This window comes from Hemibagrus wyckioides, linkage group LG12, assembly GCF_019097595.1.
Source record: "Hemibagrus wyckioides isolate EC202008001 linkage group LG12, SWU_Hwy_1.0, whole genome shotgun sequence".
Taxonomy (NCBI): Eukaryota; Metazoa; Chordata; class Actinopteri; order Siluriformes; family Bagridae; genus Hemibagrus; species Hemibagrus wyckioides.
In genome coordinates this window covers 4,593,235-4,613,838 of record NC_080721.1, presented here as the reverse complement: position 1 = coordinate 4,613,838, position 20,604 = coordinate 4,593,235, and the positions used below count along the sequence as shown (strand labels likewise).

Here is a 20,604-nt window from a genome sequence, read left to right as displayed (position 1 = left end):
TTATTTTTTCTGCATGTTCAACCATAATGTTGGCTGGTTCAGCTAATAAGAAGCTTTAGCACTGAGTCACTAACGAACCATGCTGGTGGGCAGCCATTGTATGAGTTAAATGTCTGGACAGTGGGCAGGGAGCATTTCAGGAAGCAATATCTGGTTTGGCCATCCCAAAGTGGCAGACCAGTTATCTGGTCAGACAAAACTTTTTTTTTCTTTTTAGTACAGGACAGTTTCTGGGCGTGTTTTGTAGTTTGAGGGATGGCAGGTCAAGTCAAGAGGAACTAGAAACTTGATTGGAATGTGACGCAAAACAAGTGAATGGAGTTATGCAATATAGTGAGGGTCACGTGATCATCACACACACACACACACACACACACACACACAGGACACTAAAATGGATTGTTTCAGATCAACACGTGACCATCGTCCTTTACTGGGAGAGCTGAAGAATCTCAGCATTGTATCTGAAACTCCTCAGGAAAAGAGTCTTGTTGTACTCACTTTCAGCTAGTGTTAGACGTAAAAAAGACATATTCAGCTGTTTATAAAACCAATGAAAAACGTTTTTAAAAACATAAGTTCCCATAATATTTTAATAAAATGAGAGTGGGCGTTTGGGGGGCGTGTCAAAGAAATGACTGACAAGAAAGCCCATCAAGATATAAAATCGAACTTTACGGACAGGAAAGCAGATTTTTCTGAACTGTTTATTTTAATACACTTCTGATACAATGGAATAAACAGTTTTTGGTAACATTTACATAATTTCCACATGATCTGTACTCGTAAGAAATAAGGAAATCTTGCACGCTATGGACCTTTCTGGTTGTGTCAGCGCTTTAAGATCTGATTGGTCCATTTTAAAGCGCTGAGTCTTCTTGACCAATCACTGCCTCCTCGTTGAGTTTTTACTACACCTCTTCTTAAAACCAGAAAACTTCCGTACTATACAGCTTTACTGTTTGACGCATTTAACAATGGGGGCTTGTTTGGCTTTGTGCTCTCTGGGAAGCTGCGTAAGTAGCTTTTAAAGCATCTGTTTAACAATTTTTTTTGCTCGATATATCTATCCAAAGTCGGGTATTGTAACATGGGGATAGTTATTGCTTTTGTTAAAGTTTTCTCTGCCTAGCTCACTGTTTTTCCGGGTTCGCTCCAAGTTACATAAACGGGTTTATAGCGACATATTTTCTTTCTTTTTTTCTTTTTCCTTCTGTCAGTATTTACTCCTAATGTATGCTTGGGTTAAGTCAGAAATGGTCAGTGTTTGAATAATACTACATTACTACACAGCTCTGTGATTTATTATAGCATGGCATATGACCGTGACGTAGTTTCCAAACAAAGTTAAATGTAAGGTATTCTTTGTTTCCTGTTCGGATCTAAACACGTCAAAATGTCGCCATTTGTGACAGCAGATGTTGGCATTTGAAGCTTTAATAGGTTCCTAGAAACTTCCTTTTTAACTTCTTCCCATGCCACATGAGCTCAACTGGTGAGAGATAGATACTGAGATTAGATACTGTCCAGATCATTTCCCATAGTGCACTTGGGCTGAATGGCTAAATAAATTAATTAAGATATTAATGATTTTAATGATCGTTATCTCCTGTAGGCATCCTGTCTGTGCGGCTCTGCTCCATGTCTGTTATCAGGATGTTGCCCCTCTGCTTTCAACTCCACGGTCACTCGCCTGGCTTTCTCCTTCTTCCTGCTGCTCGGCACGCTCGTGTCCATCATCATGATCCTGCCTGGAATGGAGGCTAACCTGGAAAAGGTACACGTACACACACACACACACACACACACACACACACACACACACACACACCTGTTTATTCCTAAATAGACAGGGAGATCGAGGTGACCGCCTGTTAAGTAAAAACTGGCTGGCATGGACTGCAGGGGTGTAGATACGACTACTACTTCTCATAATAATAATTAATAATATTAAAATTGTGAATTTTCCTTTTTGAGATGAATAAAGTATCTATCTATCTATCTATCTATCTATCTATCTATCTATCTATCTATCTAATAATAATAATAATAATAATAATAATAATAATAATAATAATAATAATTATTATTATTATTATTATTATTATGAGAAGTAGTTAATTAATAATAATAATAATAATAATAATTGTGATAGAAAAATATTAGCGAGAATCAAGGGGAAGGTGTACAGGACAGTGGTGAGACCGGCCATGCTGTATGGTTTAGAGACAGTGTCACTGAGACAGAGACAGGAGTCAGAGCTGGGGGTAGCAGAGCTGAAGATGTTGAGGTTCTCTTTGGGAGTGACACGGTTGGACAGGATTAGGAACGAGTACATCATCATGTTGGACGTTTGGGGGGACGAAGTTAGGGAGGCCAGATTAAGATGGTTTGGACATGTCCAGAGGAGGGAGAGTGAGTATATTGGTAGGAGAATGTTGGACATGGAGCTGCCAGGCAGGAGGAAAAAAGGAAGGCCAAAGAGGAGGTATATGGATGGAATAAATGAGGATATGAAGCTAGTGGGTGCAAGTGTTGAGGATGCAGAAGATAGGGATAGGTGGAGAGAGATGAAAGAGATGATGTGGAGACCCCTGAAGGGAAAAGCCAAAAGAAGAAGAAGAAGAATCTTCATAAAGAGGTCCTCTCATCAAAATCATAATAGACATGGAGTCTATTCCAGAATAGCTGGGTTTGTGGTGAGATTAAAACTAAGACTGGATGCTATCCATTACAGAGGACCATACCCACTCTTACACATTATTACACATCATTAATGTTTGAGGCAATTTAGTCTAGCCGAATCAGCTGCTGGAGTGTTTTCCTGAGAATCCTGGAGGAAACACCTCAGTAGAACATGCATAGAAACATGACAGTAACCCAAGGACCAAGCAAGAGACCATGGAACTATTTTTATTATTATTATTATATAAAATGTTCACTCTGGTGGTGTTGATTGGCAGTGATGCTTTCACCACCACCAAGTCTAATCCTTCTTGTTAATAATTTAATGTCTAAAATTCCTTAACAAAAAGCAATCTTTTGGAGAAGTTTTTAGGCATTTGCTGTAAACTTGACCCTCTTTGGATCTAATCAGTTCATCTGCCATTTATCTATTCTATTCTATTCTATTCTATTCTATTCTATTCTATTCTATTTATCTGCACAGTGCTTTTTAACAATGGACATTGTCTCAGAGTAGCTTTACAGAGGTATAGAAAAATTATAAAGTAATTACATATCATCACATACAATGATAATTTCATATAGATCCTAAAAACATTCACCCTTTAGTGTTTGAGTTGTCATGCTAACCCATGGATGTCCAGTCTTCTCCACAATGGGCCGGTGCTGGTCCAGGTTTTCATTCCAGTCAGGCAGGAGCCACACCTTATTCCACCTGTTTATTCAGCTGATCTTGGCTTTCAGTAGACTCAGATGTGGCTTCTGCTTGGTTGTAATGAAAACCTGCACCCATACCACCTTATTTTGTTTAAGATTGAACACCCCTGCACTAAATAAAAATCTCTGATGGATGGATAGAGACCCACACACACACATGTACAGCATGCAAGAAAACCTGAAAATATAAAACCATAAAAAGCTTTCTGCATGTGTTTAATCCTGATCACCGTTTATTCTCTACAGATACCTGGATTTTGTGAAAAAGGCGTGTCCATACCTGGCTTTGAAGGAAAGGTAAATTGTGAGGTTATTGTCGGCTATAAATCGGTGTACAGGATGTGTTTCGCTTTGGCTTGCTTTTTCTTCCTCTTCTCCATCATCATGATCCGAGTGCGCAGCAGCAAGGACCCACGGGCCTCCATTCAGAACGGGTATGTTGCTCAGTTTTAGTCTGGATTGTACAATCGTGTGTCAAACTAATTAATCATTGTTCATTCTGAGAATCCAAATATCTGCCACAGGCCAGAATATTACAATATTCCAGTATATTAGAGGATTATATTATATTACAATTCAAATAATGCTGCTGCAGTCTAATCGTAGTCGACTTTGCTTTTGGGAAAAATCTGTGTTTATCTAATGTACTTGCATGCATTATTCCATTCAGTTCGTGTGTGTGTGTTGCGTATCCTTCAGATTCTGGTTCTTTAAGTTTCTGATACTGGTTGGAATAACTGTAGGAGCGTTCTTCATCCCAGATGGTACTTTTAACACAGGTGAGACTCTTTCAGTTTAAGAAGATTTTGACCATTTACCCAATTTATTTATCCGGTGAATCAAAATGGATTCACACTCAGTCAACAGAGTTTAATAAATTGCAGTGTGTTCTTGCAGTGTGGTACTATTTCGGTATGGTTGGCTCCTTTATCTTCATCCTGATGCAGCTGATTTTGCTGGTGGACTTTGCTCACACATGGAACCAGAGCTGGGTGGAAAATGCTGAGAATGGCAACAGCAAGTGCTGGTATGCAGGTAAGATCAGCCAGAAAGTACTGACACTTCAGTCTGAGGTTGCTCTCTAGTCCTACTGACAAACAATAGGCTGTTGTTGACATTGTGCAAATCCTTGTTTTCTCCATCACTTGCATTTGGCAGATGCCCTTACCCAGAGCGACTTGCATTTATCTCATTTTTATTTTATAGAACTGAGCAATTGAGGGTTCAGGGCCTTGCTTAGGAGCCCAGCAGTGGCAGCTTGGTGGTCCTGGGATTCAAACTCAGAACGAAAATCCCAAATCCCAGAATGAAAGCTTTTACTTTGTGCCAGGTCAGGGATCTCGTTACAGCTCTGAGATATCTGCATGTGCCACCGCTAGCTGTTACCACAGATAATTGTCGTCTGAGGCCAGAATATTGTGCATGAGCTCTAAATTTGGCAGAACATCACAGCAGTTGTTGTCAGGAAATCTTTTGTGTTTAAATCCTGACCACAGCCACAGTCATCCATGGCTAAGTCTCCAGAGAGCAAAAGTTGCTCTCTGATTGACGAGGTTGAGGCTGTAGTGCCAACCCTCAAGTGACGTAAGGCTGTCACGGGCATCTGCCATCACATGTTTGCAGAATTCAACATTTTAACAATGGACATTTTCTCAAAGCAGCTTTATGAAATTATAAAAAAAAAAATTTTGAATAGAAATTGCAAAGTTTATGTTTAATTTTATATACAGTAATCCCCCACTATATCGCGGTTCATTTATCACGGTCCTGGTATGATTTTTATTTGGAACATAATTTTTTTTTCGGTATATCGCGGTATCCGCAAACCTTATAGTGAATTGTTTTTATGTTGAAATAAGGTAATTTTTTAATAAAAATATAATAATTAATTACAAAATATAAACATTAATTGAAAATGAAGTAAAATGTTAATAAGGTCACATTGCGTTGTTCAGGAAAGCGTGGTGCTGAAAATCAAAATACAGTAAGCTGGAGGAACGAGTCTGGCCAATCGGAATGCCCCATTCATTTAATCACAGTTAGTGATTGGCTACTGGCTATGCGTGCAGTTGGGGAAAGGGAAGCAGAATTCTCCGGCATCCCAATTCTTCGCGTCACTTTCGTTTTGTTCTGTGTACGCTGTATTTTTACGGTTTTTCTGCAAGCCCTGTTATGTCCCCCAAACGCTCTGCACCTTCTAAGGCTCCTGGCAAGAAACACACATACATACAGTACTCACTATCAATGTGATATTTCTACGAATTTACTCAAAATCCATCTCGATATATGCTTGCAAATGTTTCGTGTGTGTTTAAAGAGTATGGTAGGGTCATTTACGGCTTAAAGAATAAAAAAAAATGGGGTGGCGTTCGGTTATCGTGGATTTTCATTTATCACAGGCGGTTTTGGAACGTAACCCCGGGGGATTACTGTATATTGCTGTTGAGCAAATACTCTAAGTGCCTCCCTGTGGCATGGGATGAACAGCAGTTCAGAAAGTTGTGTTCAATTCACGTGTCTAAGAGGAGGCTATCACATGATGGTGGAGCTAATGAGTGGGTGGGAATTGGCTAATCAAATACAAGCCGGAACAGGGGGTTGGGTGGGATGGGGGTTTTGTGGATTGATTGGAACAGGCCATTTTTGTTGAATGCTGGAGACAAAAGTGAACTTGGTCAAGTCTCATATCAAATAAAATGAGCCCTATCCACTCAATAGAGCAGCACATCATGTTAGGCTTTGGATATTTATTGTGTTTAGACACTGTGTGGACTTTTCCAGTCAGACAGAACTGGACCAGCTCCTCCATCTTGGGATCTGCTCCAGTTACTGTGAGACTTTCCTCTGGGACTTTCCTGTGGGATTTCTTGATTACCCCAATGTCTAGCATAGCTGCGAGGTCTTCTTAAGTGTGTGTGTGTGTGTGTGCGCAAACCCTTACCAAAGAGCCTAATGCAGTGTACTGTGACCAAATCCTCAGCTGTCTGAGATGACAAGATTCAAACATGTAAATGTGCGTGAACACTGGGATTAAACATTATAACAGGAGTTTCCATTTAACATAATACCTAAATATATTTTATAATTATATCTGGGTTTAATGCCAGATTGTCTTAAATTTGATAAGTTAACCAACTAATAAATGAATTAATTAAATAATAAATAAATATGACCAATGACATGATTATTATTATATGGTTATACATGAACATGTAATGTTAACCTAGAAATATCAAAAATAAATTAATAAAACTTTAACTAATTCATAAACTTTATCAAGTACATGATTTCTGTAAAAAAAAAAAAAAGTTTAATTTACTAGATAAGTAAAAAATGTATTTCCTTCTCAAAATTACAGAATTAAAAACTTTATATTAATTTAATTTATTTAAATTTATATTAATTGAATTTAAAATCCTTTAATTGTAGAATATTTGCAGGACATTTTCTGCTTATAATCTTCTCAGAAATACAATAATTCCCTGCCTAAAGAAACATCACTGTCCAGTTAGAATTTCCTGGAAGTGCAGTTTAGTTGAAATCGGTCAGCTGAGCATGCTACATAGTTCATCATCCTCAGAACTGATCTTATACATTCAGCTAATGACCAGATAACAGATTCTCCACTTCAAAAAAACTGCTGAATTTGTCGTGAGCAATGTACACTAATTATTGTCTGAAATATAAAAGTTGTGTGCTGTGTGTCTGCGCTGGATTCTCACTAGTAGAACGCATTAGAAGTCCTTTTTATGAGCATTTCAGAAGTAAAGTAATGCCAGCAAGCTGTTTAAATATTAAGCATATAATTAATAGGCATGAGATATTTTTAAACATGGATGTATTAAAATTAATGGCCAATTAATATTAAATATGTTTAAGTAATTTTAAACCATCTTGTTCATGGTGGATAGATTTTTTTTTAAGTGATACAACTAAGACTGGTTCCTGAGAAATTGTCCTCCTGATGCATTGAAAAGTGTATTCTGGCGCCCCCTTGCGTGCAGAGGTATATAGCCACCAGATTAACACGGTGACTGCGTCCTTGTTGTGCATTTAAAAGGACATTTTCAGGAAGCAGAGTAAGTTGCGTTATCGTATTAGACTCACCTCCAGCCCCAGCTCCTTTCTCCTTCTTCATCCAAAACAAGGTCCACCTCTCTCCAACGTTTGAAGAGATTGAGGTGGTATATATGAAGTGCACTGTTTGTTATACCTCATAAGCAACCTTATAGGGCCCTTGCCACTTGAAAGAGAATGTAGTGCTTGATATGGGGCTTTAATAACTGCATTATATGAGCTGATTTGTGGAGTTTCACTTTCAGGTTCAGAGCATAGTAAAAAATTTGTGAAGGTCCCTCCTGACAGAAGACATTCTAGATGCCCCAGGGCTTCCTCCCATACAGTAACTGGGAAAACAGGGAAAACCCTATGGAGACTCTATACAACAATGGTTGTAGACTAAATTTCCTGTGTGTTATAAATAAGCTTCTGGATAATTTTTGAGGGTTTGATTAATCTGCCTTTTTACACTTTACAACTTTAAGCTCTTTAATGTATCATTTCCATGTCATCCCTTTTAGGTCAGATGCTTAAGGATTCCTACAAATGCATGAGCTTTTCAAATTGTCCTATAAAAGTCCTTCAAAAGAAACAGTTATTATGGGATGTGATGCCTTTAGTTCATTAGTCGGACCATTAGTTATTTCATTGGCTCGTCCTACTCTAAACGTCCAGCCGTGGGATTATGATGAGTCCCATAGTATTCAAAGTATTTCCCAGTGGGAACCTGCAGTTGATTGATTTACTTTATTTAGTCATCACACTGAGTAATGTATTATTCTATAGCTGTCAGGTCTTATTGTTGTGCTGCAAACTATGAAGGTGTTTTTGTGTTTTCTTCGCAGCTCTGTTATCCTTCACATGTTTTCTCTACGTATGCGCTTTTGCTGCGATGGTGCTGTGCTTCGTGTACTACACCCAGCCAGATGACTGCACCGAACACAAAGTTTTCATCAGCCTGAACTTGATCTTCTGCATCATAGTGTCTGTGGTTTCGATTCTACCAAAAGTGCAGGTAGTTCTCTCTCTCTCTCTCTCTCTCTTTCCCTTCTCTGTCTCATGAAAAGGTTAACATTAGCATTAACATACTATATAAATAAGCAACTTGGGAAACGCAATGGATCATGCTGTTGTAGGAAAATAAACAATGCTATGGTGGGGTGATGTGAAGCAGAAGAGTTTCTCCAGCCACCTCAGAGAGGATATTTTCCAAAAACACAGCTTTCCCAGAAACAGCTTGTCTGTAGAAAAGCTTTTGGGATAGCAGTACTTTAGCGTATTCTCTCTGCTGTTGTGTACGGTTTGATATAATAGCCATGTATTTTTGATAGTGTTTTTCTGCATGTGTAAACAGGACGCTCAGCCTGGCTCAGGTCTGCTGCAGTCCTCTCTCATCTCTCTGTATACCATGTATCTCACCTGGTCTGCTATGAGCAACAACCCCAGTAAGTCCCATTTATACATTTGTTCCATTTTATTATGTGGTGTATATCTGAAATACAAACACTTTGACTATAACTTCACTTTAATTGATCACTTTAATTGTAAAAGAAAAATGGAATCATGTAAAGGGTTAGAGGAATGTGGTGGCTTAGTGGCTAAAGTGCTGGACTACTTATTGGAAGGTTGTGAGTTCGAATCCCAGCTCCACCAAGCTGCTATTGCTGGACTCCTGAGCAAGACCTTTAACGCAAAATGAGATAAATATGTAAGTTGCTCTGGATAAGGGCATCGGCCCCATTGCCAGAAACATAAATGTAAATGGATAGCCTTGAGGTAGGGGAACAGGGATTAGTGAAGAAGCAGGTATGGAGAGTGTAGTTGTTTTGCAGTGTGAGTGTTGGCTTCTGTGATGGGGCAAGATGAATTTTAGGCATCTTTAATGAGTGTGAACTTCACTAATTTGGTGAACTAGTGAAACACTAATGTGATTATATATAATTAATAAGTGTGCAGGCATTCAGGAGTGCCTAAAAGTCATGAAGATCCTTAGATGCTATGTATTTGTTGTTTTGGGGAATAGATCTAGAATATGTAGATGCTGCTTTAAGCTCTGCTCCAGACTGCTTGCATACACAATAGCAGCGAGAATGCAAGGCTATTCAGGTCTACATGATAAAACTGGCTGAAACTCAGTTTTCTGATGCTTTTGTGTTGCTGGCCGTGGTGCTGAACCCCACAGTCTCATGTGGTGGTACCCTTGCTAAAACCTACTGCAGATTCTTCAAAGTTGTAGGTCAAACTGATTTGTTTCTATTATTATTAATTTTTTTTGTATTATCTTTAAGAACAAATCGAAATAGCTTGAACTGACATCAACAGAGGCATCTGTATAAGATTTGTCTAAGGACAATCTTAATCAACTGGATATATAGACTTGTTTTGTGTTGAATACTTATTACATAATACCTTTATTACAAACAAAGAAAGAAGTAAAAAAAAGTGAAATAAATAAAGATTATTGCCCCACAAATACAAGCAGGAATTCTCTCGGTACACATGCTAATATCCGTTACTAAGCAGACAGTAATGGTTGCTGGGTTTAGAGCTATTTTGGATGTGCTGTAACTGGGCAGAGTAAATAAGAAGCTTCTTATTTGGGAATAGTTTAAACTTGGAGGCAGGTGCTGATATACAGGCATGTAGTTATTCCAAGAAAAAACGGACAAGAATGAAGAGACAAGAATTGTTTTACGGATTTCATTTTGGATGATTTCTTACAAAGCAATACCTCTTCTTGCCTTAGACCGGAAATGTAACCCCAGCCTGCTAAACCTGGTTACCAACAACCACACCACCACTGTTGCCCCATCCCCCACCATCCCCCCTGGGCAAGTCCAGTGGTGGGATGCACAAGGAATTGTGGGATTGGTCCTCTTCCTCTTTTGCACTCTGTATGCCAGGTGAGCATGTTTAAGCACTAAAGCATGTGTAGTTAATGTAAGTGAGTTATTGAGCATAATTTCTGGCCAAAAAAAGAAATAATCATCCTCTACCGCGAGCACGAAATGGTCGTCATGGAAGCATGAAGATTTCAATGACTATTTAATAAAATACAGAGCAACATCATAAATAGTGGTTTTTAAAACCTGGTGTATATTTTGTGTGCAAAAATTTCGTTTCAGCAAAAAAGGTTGGGGGGGGATGGTAGAGGTTAGCTAGGTTAGCTATGCAAAAATTCACTTATTCTGTGAAAATGGTTAACGTATGGAAGTAACTGACCCTTTGTTTTAACCTTTACAACCAGTTAACTCTGGACCTCATAGATTTAAAGAAATAAGCTCATTTAAAGAAAACGACTCCTAAACCCGAAATACACATCCCAGTGGTGTCGTACATGAAAAGCTGATGGTTTTAACTCTATTGTAATTAGATCCTACTTGCATTGCTGCGTATATCCTCAGCTGGCTCTTTGATAGAAACGGGTGTCAACTTTATACAGACTACAAAAAAAAATCATTATTAGACCACCGTCATGGTCCGCATGCTTGTGTTTGTTTTACTTTTTGCTCTAGTCCTGCCTCAGCCCCTGTCCTATAAATGGTTTATTTTCATTCTGTGGCCACCTGTTTTTTTTTTTGTTAGTTCTAGATTAAATTATCCTGCTCTTTTTCTGTTGGATAGACTTCTGTTATTTGTTATTTGACTTCTGTTATATGTAGCACACAAGTTTCAATGCTCTTGTGTGCAACCCAGGAATCTGCAAAAGTTTCCATAACAGGGTTTAAAACGCTCGTTAGACAGAATTAAACAGAGCCATCTTTAATCAATATATGAGGTAAACAGTCAAAGGTCACTAGGCTTGGACTTAAAGACACACATATGTTTGTTAAACATTTGATGAAAGCCATGAGAACAGTAGGGTATACACAGACAAACAGAGATCTAACACAAAACAGGTGTACACCATCAGGTAACAAACTAGCGATGGAGCAGGGACAGGACTTAAATCTGTGACAACCACAAAAACAAATACCTTCTATTTGTTTTATATTGTAATTTAAAATGAAATTCACACATTCATTATTTTAACCTTCAACACGTTTCTTGCAGTATCCGATCATCCAATAACTCTCAGGTGAATAAGTTGATGCAGACCGAGGAGAGGCAGGAGTTGGCGGTGGACAAGGACACAGAAGTGGGGGAGGATGGAGTGAGACGTGCTGTGGATAATGAAGAGGAAGCAGTGAGCTACAGTTACTCTTTCTTCCACTTCTGCCTCATTCTGGCTTCTCTTTACATCATGATGACTCTCACCAACTGGTATCAGTGAGTATCAAATTACTCGAGATGTTTAGCTGAGCATAAAAGAAACAAAAAATACCCAGTAGTATTTTATAGTAGTTTATAAGCCTTTTTGCCTTCAAGTTATTATATTCTTATATTCAGTAAAGCACATACCATATTGTAAAAACAGAGAAACCCCTTCTCTAAGCAGATGTAAACACTACAGCATGCATTAGCTTGATCAGAGCCATAACTGGGACAGCTGGAAACCTGTCCAGAAACTGGGCCCATAAACATATCGTCACTCTGCACAGTAACAGTGAGGGAGGTAAAGAAAACCCCAGAGATGTAGTTAATTCTGTTTCTCAGAGCATGTCACACCATGCTGCTTGTAGTCTAGTTCCAGTTATTGAAATTAAAACCCACAATCTTTTATTACCATCAACAAGTTTAGATTAGACTCCATATGTAATGTAGGTTCCATTGGAGATTTGTTGGGTGAAAATAATGGCATTTTGCATTCCACTGATAATTTTTACACTCGTTAAGACTCGGGCATAAATAGAGCTTTCAGCAAGGCATTGATCCCATAATACTAACTGTATATGTTAGAATCTTAGACATGTAATGATTTTCAACTAGTGTTTCTCATGACTGGGCACTTTATTAAGAACACTACACTCTTACTGGGTAGAGCCTTCCTTTGCTTTCAAAACTTTCTTTGTGATATGGGTTCCACAAGATGATGGAAACATTCTTCTGAGATTCTGGTTGTGAATCGTGTGTTCTATCAAATCTCAGAGATGTTCTATTGGATTCAAATCTGGTAACTGGGAAGGTCGCTGAAGATCAGTGAACTCGATGAAGGTCACTAAAGTGAAGATCAATAAACTGGTTTCGAAACCAGTTTAAGACAATTTTGCTTTTTGGGTTGGTGCAATATCATGCTGGATGTTGCCATTAGAAGATGGTAAATTGTTCATATGAAGGGATGCACGTGTTCACTAACAATACGCAAATAATTGGTGACATTCAAGCGATGATTGATTAGTCCAGGGTGTGCCATTAGAAAAGTTCAGGGTGTGCCACGAAAACAGTTCATGAAATTTCTGACCCCTTACCTTGGAATTTCTACTCTGAAAGTTGGGAAGGTGTCTTCAATCTTGAGTTCTGACATCATATCAACATGGCATGGGAAAAATTGACTTGTACAATGAGGTTATGGCATGCAAGCATAGTAATAAGAAGAAAAAATATTGAAAATTGATGCTTAAAAATAGATTGAAAATATATAATAATATAATAATAATATTTATATATATATATATATATATATATATATATATATATATATATATATATATATATATATATATATATATATATAATATAATTATTTTTATTTATTTATTTTTGTAATTTATTTATTACCCATGTTTGTGGATACTTCTATCTATCTATCTATCTATCTATTGTAATTTTAGCCGTCTTTTACATTTTCCTCTTTTTTAATCTGTCTTACATTTCTCTTTCATTTTTTTCCCATCTGAAAGGCCTGACACAGACTACAAGGCCATGCAGAGCACGATGCCTGCAGTGTGGGTGAAGATCAGCTCGAGCTGGCTGGCCTTGCTGCTGTACCTCTGGACACTTGTGGCTCCACTGATCCTCACCAACCGAGACTTCAGTTAGGCAGCAAATAAAAAACCTGTTCCACCGTAAGTCCATTTGACCTCAGCCACGTGGTTAAACTCATACTCGCACCCTAGCATCTTTACTACTGTTTACTACTGAAAAAATTCTAGGAAGGAATTTCATATAACTATATTCTACATGATAATGATCCAAACATATGATCTGATCCTAAATGACTGTACACTACAGACTTGCTGTCTGATGACAGACTAATTTGGCTCAACAAATATGCTGTTTTGTGTGAGGTTTTGTTCAGGACGGTGAGAAAACGCATCCAAAGGATAATCCATGGCAGGCAAAATCAATAAACTGATTTTCTTTCTTGCCTCAAATGTGCTGTCTAATCTTAACTTAACTCTAAGACACTTTTATTATTAAAAAATCTATGAAGCTCTAAGAAAGACATTTTGCTTGTTAATGTACCAAACATCCTGCGATTCTAGCATGTATCAGCTCAACCGTTCTGCTGTACACAGTTTTCTATGTTTTCACTCTCTTCAGTAATGTCAGATCAGACCTGCTGTACTGTCAGATCAGACCTGCTGTACTGTCAGATCAGACCTGCGGTACTGTCAGATCAGACCTGCTGTACTGTCAGATCAGACCTGCGGTACTGTCAGATCAGACCTGCTGTACTGTCAGATCAGACCTGCGGTACTGTCAGATCAGACCTGCGGTACTGTCAGATCAGACCTGCGGTACTGTCAGATCAGACCTGCTGTACTGTCAGATCAGACCTGCGGTACTGTCAGATCAGACCTGCGGTACTGTCAGATCAGACCTGCGGTACTGTCAGATCAGACCTGCTGTATTGTCAGATCAGACCTGCGGTACTGTCAGATCAGACCTGCGGTACTGTCAGATCAGACCTGCGGTACTGTCAGATCAGACCTGCGGTACTGTCAGATCAGACCTGCGGTACTGTGATCTTTCCATGTTCCTATGTTGATTTTTTTTTAAGAAATGTCTTTCTAATTTCTTTTGACCAAAGAGAAAGCTTTTATACTGAATGTTGATCTTTGAAGGAACAAATATGTGGGTTTATACTGATTTTTTCTTGTATTTTGCACAATGTTATCCTGCAGAAAATATTATTAAAGCTTTTCACTGTACATCTTTCGAGAGTTTTCTTTATAAGTGAAACGCACTGGGTTTCCTATAGGTGGAGCTTTCTGTAGGCTACATTCTATATATATGGTGACTTGAGCTGTGTGTGTGTGTGTGTGTGTGAGAGAGAGACAGAGAGAGTGTGTGTGTGAGAGAGAGTAAGAGTGTGAGTGTTTTTGAGAGAGAGAGAGAGAGAGAGAGAGTGTGAGCGAAAGCATGAGTGTGTGTGAGAGAGAGTAAGAGTGTGTGTGAGAGAGAGAGAGAGAGAGAGAGAAAGAGCATGCGTGAGTGTGTGTAAGAGAGAGCGTGAGTGTGTGTGTGAGAGAAAGAGCGTGACTGTGTGTGAGAGAAAGAGCATGCGTGAGTGTGTGTGTGTGAGAGAGCATGCGTGAGTGTGTGAGAGAAAGAGCGTGACTGTGTGAGTGAGAAAGAGCATGCGTGTGTGTGTGAGAGCATGCGTGTGTGTGTGAGAGCATGCGTGAGTGTGTGTAAGAGAAAGAGCGTGAGTGTGTGTGTGTGTGAGAGCATGCGTGAGTGTGTGTGTAAGAGAAAGAGCGTGAGTGTGTGTGTGAGAGAGAAAGAGCGTGACTTTGTGTGTGTGAGAGAGCATGCGTGAGTGTGTGTGAGAGAGCATGCGTGAGTGTGTGTGTAAGAGAAAGAGTGTGAGTGTGTGTGTGAGAGAGAAAGAGCGTGAGTGTGTGTGAGTGAGAGAAAGAGCATGCGTGAGTGTGTGTGTAAGAGAAAGAGCGTGAGTGTGTGTGTGAGTGAGAGAGCGTGAGTGTGTGTGTGAGTGAGAGAAACAGCATGCGTGAGTGTGTGTGTGAGAGAGCATGCGTGAGTGTGTGTGTAAGAGAGAGCGTGTGTGTGTGTGACAGAGCGTGAGCGTGAGTGTGTGTGAGAGAGAAAGAGCGTGAGTGTGTGTGAGTGAGAGAAAGAGCATGCGTGAGTGTGTGTGTGAGAGAGCGAAAGAGCATGCGTGAGTGTGTGTGTAAGAGAAAGAGCATGTGTGTGTGTGACAGAGCGTGAGTGTGTGTGAGTGAGAGAAAGAGCATGTGTGAGTGTGTGTGTGTGAGAGAGCATGCGTGAGTGTGTGTAAGAGAAAGAGCGTGAGTGTGTGTGTGTGTGTGTGTGTGTGTGTGTTAGAGAGAAAGAGCGTGACTTTGTGTGTGAATGAGAGAAAGAGCATGCGTGAGTGTGTGTGTGTGTGAGAGAGAAAGAGCATGACTGTGTGTGAATGAGAGAAAGAGCATGCGTGAGTGTGTGTGTCAGAGACAGAGCGTGAGAGAGAAAGAGCATGACTGTGTGAGTGAGTGAGAGAGAGAGCATGCGTGAGTGTGTGTGTAAGAGAAAGAGCGTGAGTGTGTGTGTAAGAGAAAGAGCGTGAGTGTGTGTGTGTGTGTGTGTAAGAGTAAGAGCGTGAGTGTGTGTGTGTGTGAGAGAAAGAGCATGACTGTGTGAATGAGAGAAAGAGCATGCGTGAGTGTGTGTGTCAGAGACAGAGCGTGAGTGTGAGAGAGAAAGAGCGTGACTTTGTGTGCGAGTGAGAGAAAGAGCGTGTGTGTGTGTGTGTGAAAGAGCATGAGTGTGGGTGAGTGAGAGCGAGAGAGTGTGTGTGTGTGTGTGTGTGTGTGTGTGTGTGTGTGAATGAAACAGTATATAGGCCAGGATCCTCATGAAGTCATTGCTGTGTGTGATTACAGTAAGCTACACTCCAGCAGCAGGGTGTTTCCTTTCATCATCTGTTCTTTGTCACATGACCATCACAACCCAGTTCAGAATCAGAGAAAATCCCTCCTTTACTCATTCTCAATTACACGAAAACATGAACACCTCCTTGGCAGGAGCTGCTTTGGGGAATGTAATTTTCTCCCTCATAAGATTGGCATGAGGTGAACACAAGACCTACATTCATACACTGTACTGAGGAGGGAGATTAAGAGAGAGCAGGAAGGCTGCTGATCCGGAATCAGCTCGACTCGTACCTTTGTTTAAGTTCTGATTGTAGTACAGACTTTTTCACGGCTGCTATTTATGCAGTACCATATTTTTTTCTTAGAACGAAGCGTATGATTAAATTCAAACTGATGGAATATTTGCAGCTCTGCGTGTCTGATTGTATGACAGAGTGACCGGTCAGTATGCAGCTCAAATTGCATTTAATGAAATTCATTTAATCATTTAATAATTAATTAAAACATAATTGTGGATTTTTATAATTGACTCATTATTTACTCAAGCAGTAAGAGAAATAATAAATCCAGCAGTCAATCAATATTATGATTAATTGTATAATTGCTGTGTGACAGGATCCCAATAAAATCAGTCCCTCCAGGATTTTGTGGAGTTTTTTGTGACTGTTACCAAAAATTCTTGATTTTGCTTTTTTTTATTAATTAATTTTAATTAATTAATCAATTAATTACTCAATTAATTAATTAATTAATTAATTGATTGATTAATAAATTAAAAAATAAATTTGTTTATTTATTTATTTTAGTGGAAAACTAAATCTAATTAATTAATTAATTAGCTTAATTATTTATTAATTACTTCATTATTTAATGCTTATTTTAGTGGAAAACTACTCAAATTGGCAAAACTGCAAATGCAGGATTTTTCTTTTAAACTCCTACTAGTAGTAGGCTTGCAGTTTTGCCAATTCAAGTAGTTTTCCACTAAGATAAGCAATAAAAAAAAAAGTACTTTCTTTCAGAGCTGTACTGTTTGATGCACATGAATAGAAGAGCATCTGTGTTATGATGTTACATGACATGTTTTAGCCCAAATACACTATACTGCCAAAGGTTTTGGGCTCAGAGTCTCCGCTCTAATTCATCCCAAAGGTGTTCTATGAGGTTGAGGTCAGGACTCTGTGCAGGCCAGTCGAGTTCCTCCACACCAAACTCGCTCATCCATGTCTTTATGGACCTTGCTTTGGCCACTGGTATACAGTCATGTTGGAACAGGAAGGGGTCATCCCCAAACTGTTCCCACAAAGAGCATGAAATTGTCCAAAATGTCTTTCGCTGTCCGCTAAGGAGTCAAGCCCAACTCCAACACCTGAATTCATGGTGTCCCAAAGCTTTCTGCAATATAGTATATGTGAAAAATCTGCAGGAAATTTTAAAAAAACCTACAAACTCCACCAAACATTGTGGAGAAGAGCTTGATGTCAGATTCTACAATGAAGTTCCTAAAGAAAATGACTACCATACCGGGTCCACATCGATGCAGCGCAGGTTTGTATCTCATCGATTGGAAAGCATGAAAGAGTTTGTCCTAATATTAATAGAGCATTTGTGTCCTAATTAGCTACATACCAGTAATTGAGCCTCTGATTCTTAGCAGGATGTGTCTCTTTTTGTCATAATGTATTCCCAGGAGATTTTCTAAAGAAAAATACTCAAACCACCAACAGCATTACCTCTGTTAGTCACAGAGATTAAACCTTCTTTTTTTTTACCATTCTGATGGTTGATCTGTGGGATTATTTGATTTAGGCTGCTGCCATACGATTTAGATAAAGCAGGTCTTCCTATTAAAGTGGACAGTGAGTGACTTCGCAGTATCTGTAAATGCCGTGTGAGTTTTGTGCGTAATCATTTTCCATCCTCCTCTTGGTGGTTTTTACATAAGTGCCCTAGGAACGCTCACACTCTGATTTTAATTGATTTTCGAACTCTTCAGCTATCCGGTGAACACGTCACATTTACTGTTCTCAGAGTTCCTGAGAACATCTGAACCATCTGATCTCACTCACATTTCAGTTTAAATCCACAAATTACTTATACCAATCAGCCATAACATTAAAACCAGCTACATAATATTGTCTTTCCTTACAGTTTCGAAAAGAAAAACAAACCTAAAGCTAAAAATTTCAAGTGATTTGTTATTTGCTCATTAATTCAGATGAATAATTGACTATACAACTATTAGCTTTAATGTTTTTCCTTTTTAATAACTATTTCTTCTTTATTAAAAAAAAAAAATCGTATTTCATTGCATTAGATTCACAATGCTGTAATTCTGACTGCTTCTAATCAGCACCGAGACACCAGCATGTTTATCAGTAAGCTGTGCATAAACAGGGATTGTTGTCTTTCTGTTTGCAGATTAAATATTAATATCTTCTAAGATTTCCCCATCTGTGCAATTCCCATTCCCTTAAATGTCATCTTGTATAACCCTCATCACTTCTTCTGTCACTTCATCGCCTGGTCTCTGTGGTGGTGGTGGTGGTGGTGTTCACCGCTCTTACTGAGTGTCCATGGTGGTGTCCCCCTTCACACCCAGTGGGAAACAGCAGGCAGGAGTAATTCTGTTACATAACCACTGACTTTACTACAACATAGACCACGGAAGTGGGGGGGGGAGGTGTTTGCCACTTGCGTAAGGGATCCTGCCTGTGTGTGTGTGGGGACAGAGGACACTGCAGGGGATTGTGGAACAGGTTGTACTAAGTCTATTTGTGGGTTTTCTGAAATCATCTCCGCCGGGAAAAAGGCTCAAAAAAGGAAAACCCAAGCAGGACGAAGGGAAGGATTAACTGCCTCCACATGCAGCATAAAAGACCTTCATGGCGCTTAACTCCCCAGTTCCTATGACACTGAGGAATGGAATCATGGGGACTCAGATGGAAAAACAGCACCCGTGCACCACGGTGGTGACAGAAATAATGCGTCTCGGTGGTGTTCATTACGCGTTTTCGTGCTAGCTTTTAATCACTCGATCAACAAAACGGCTGACACGCGAGGGAGATGTTCTAAAGGGATCTTGCCATAGATGTAGAGAGCACAAGTGCATAAAAATAGTCGACAATTTTTAGTTCGCGTGTCGCTAAATATGGCCTGACTGCAACATTGACGTTAATTGCGTCAGTAAAAAGTTCGAAATTTGGCAGATGCAATCCAAGCGTGCGTCAAGGATAAAGCCAACTTTAATATAAAGTGCTTTAAGAAAGTTTTTCCATTTAAGGAGCGTTATAAATTCTACTTAAATAAAACTATTTAGAATAAGGAGCAAAATATTTTGTAATGCAAAAGCAAAGAAAATTCCTTTCTTCCAAAGGTCTGGATAAACGAACAATGACTGATGAATACCAATCAATTAATCAAACAATTAATCAGGTTTCGTTTCTTAATGGTGTTCAATGCGAACCCTTCTGATAAGGTTTTTGTCTTTGTCTTTCAACACAGTGCATCATTAGTTTGCTAATCAGACCTGGAAGTGTAAATGAGAGAAAAATCTAAAAACTCACAATTTCCTGACCTAACGGCTCTAGAGCAGTAGCTAGTCTCTGGACTGATTCATTAAGTAAATAAATGCATGGGATTGGATAAGCTGTAACAGAGGATCTGCTGGAGATTATGTTTGGAAGTCTAATCACTGAGCTACGGTCAGATTCTTTTTTTTTCCCCCCACTGCAATACATTCTTGGGTCTGATCCCTCAGTCCATCTGGCATAGAAGAAACTTCAGTATTTCCCTCAGGAGCTAAAAGATACAGTGACCCTTATTCATCAAAGCTAAATATAAAAGTTGTAAGTGCACATGATAGAGAACGAGTTTGATTTAACGTTCACATGATGTCAAAAGCGAGTTTTTGGGGCTCTCTGTGTACGAGGAAACTATGAATGAAACTAGTGCTCTAATGGCTGCCTTTAGGCTTCTCTACATCCAAGGAAATGATGTGACATGCCCTCCAGGTGCTCCATAGAGGCTGCATACAGCAGGTTTTTTCTTTTTATTTATTTTTACCCCATGCCACTCAGACATCTTGCATCTGCCCCGATCCAAAAATGACGCTTTGTTTGGATGGAACTTATGACACATAGCAGAGGGACCAGATTTTAAGAGCTGACTGTACTGTGACACGATTGAGCGTGTATACATAATAGTGTGTATTGACTATTAAAGGAAAAACCTATGCTTTTACTACATGCTTATATTGAACTCTGTGTCTTTTGGTGCTGTTTTGTTGGTTCGTCCTGTATTTTTGCTATTTCTGTTTTGTTTGCTACTAAAAACGGCAGAACAATTCAATTCAGCTGTATTTCTATATTTTACAGTGGACATTGTCGCAAAGCAGCTTTACAGGAAGAAGGAACAAGAGGTT

At 39.1% G+C, this 20,604-nt stretch overlaps 1 protein-coding gene across 1 annotated transcript; it reads left to right on the top strand.

Moving 5' to 3' along the window:
• Positions 1–857: 857 nt before the first annotated feature.
• serinc2 (serine incorporator 2) lies at positions 858–14,495 on the top strand. The gene is made up of 10 exons (XM_058404916.1): positions 858–1,016; positions 1,616–1,777; positions 3,649–3,836; positions 4,102–4,181; positions 4,300–4,437; positions 8,307–8,476; positions 8,816–8,906; positions 10,208–10,364; positions 11,515–11,730; positions 13,242–14,495. The coding sequence occupies exons 1-10, from the start codon at positions 978–980 to the stop codon at positions 13,378–13,380; spliced, it is 1,380 nt and encodes a 459-aa protein (XP_058260899.1). The 5' UTR covers positions 858–977; the 3' UTR covers positions 13,381–14,495.
• The last annotated feature ends 6,109 nt before the right edge of the window (positions 14,496–20,604 follow it).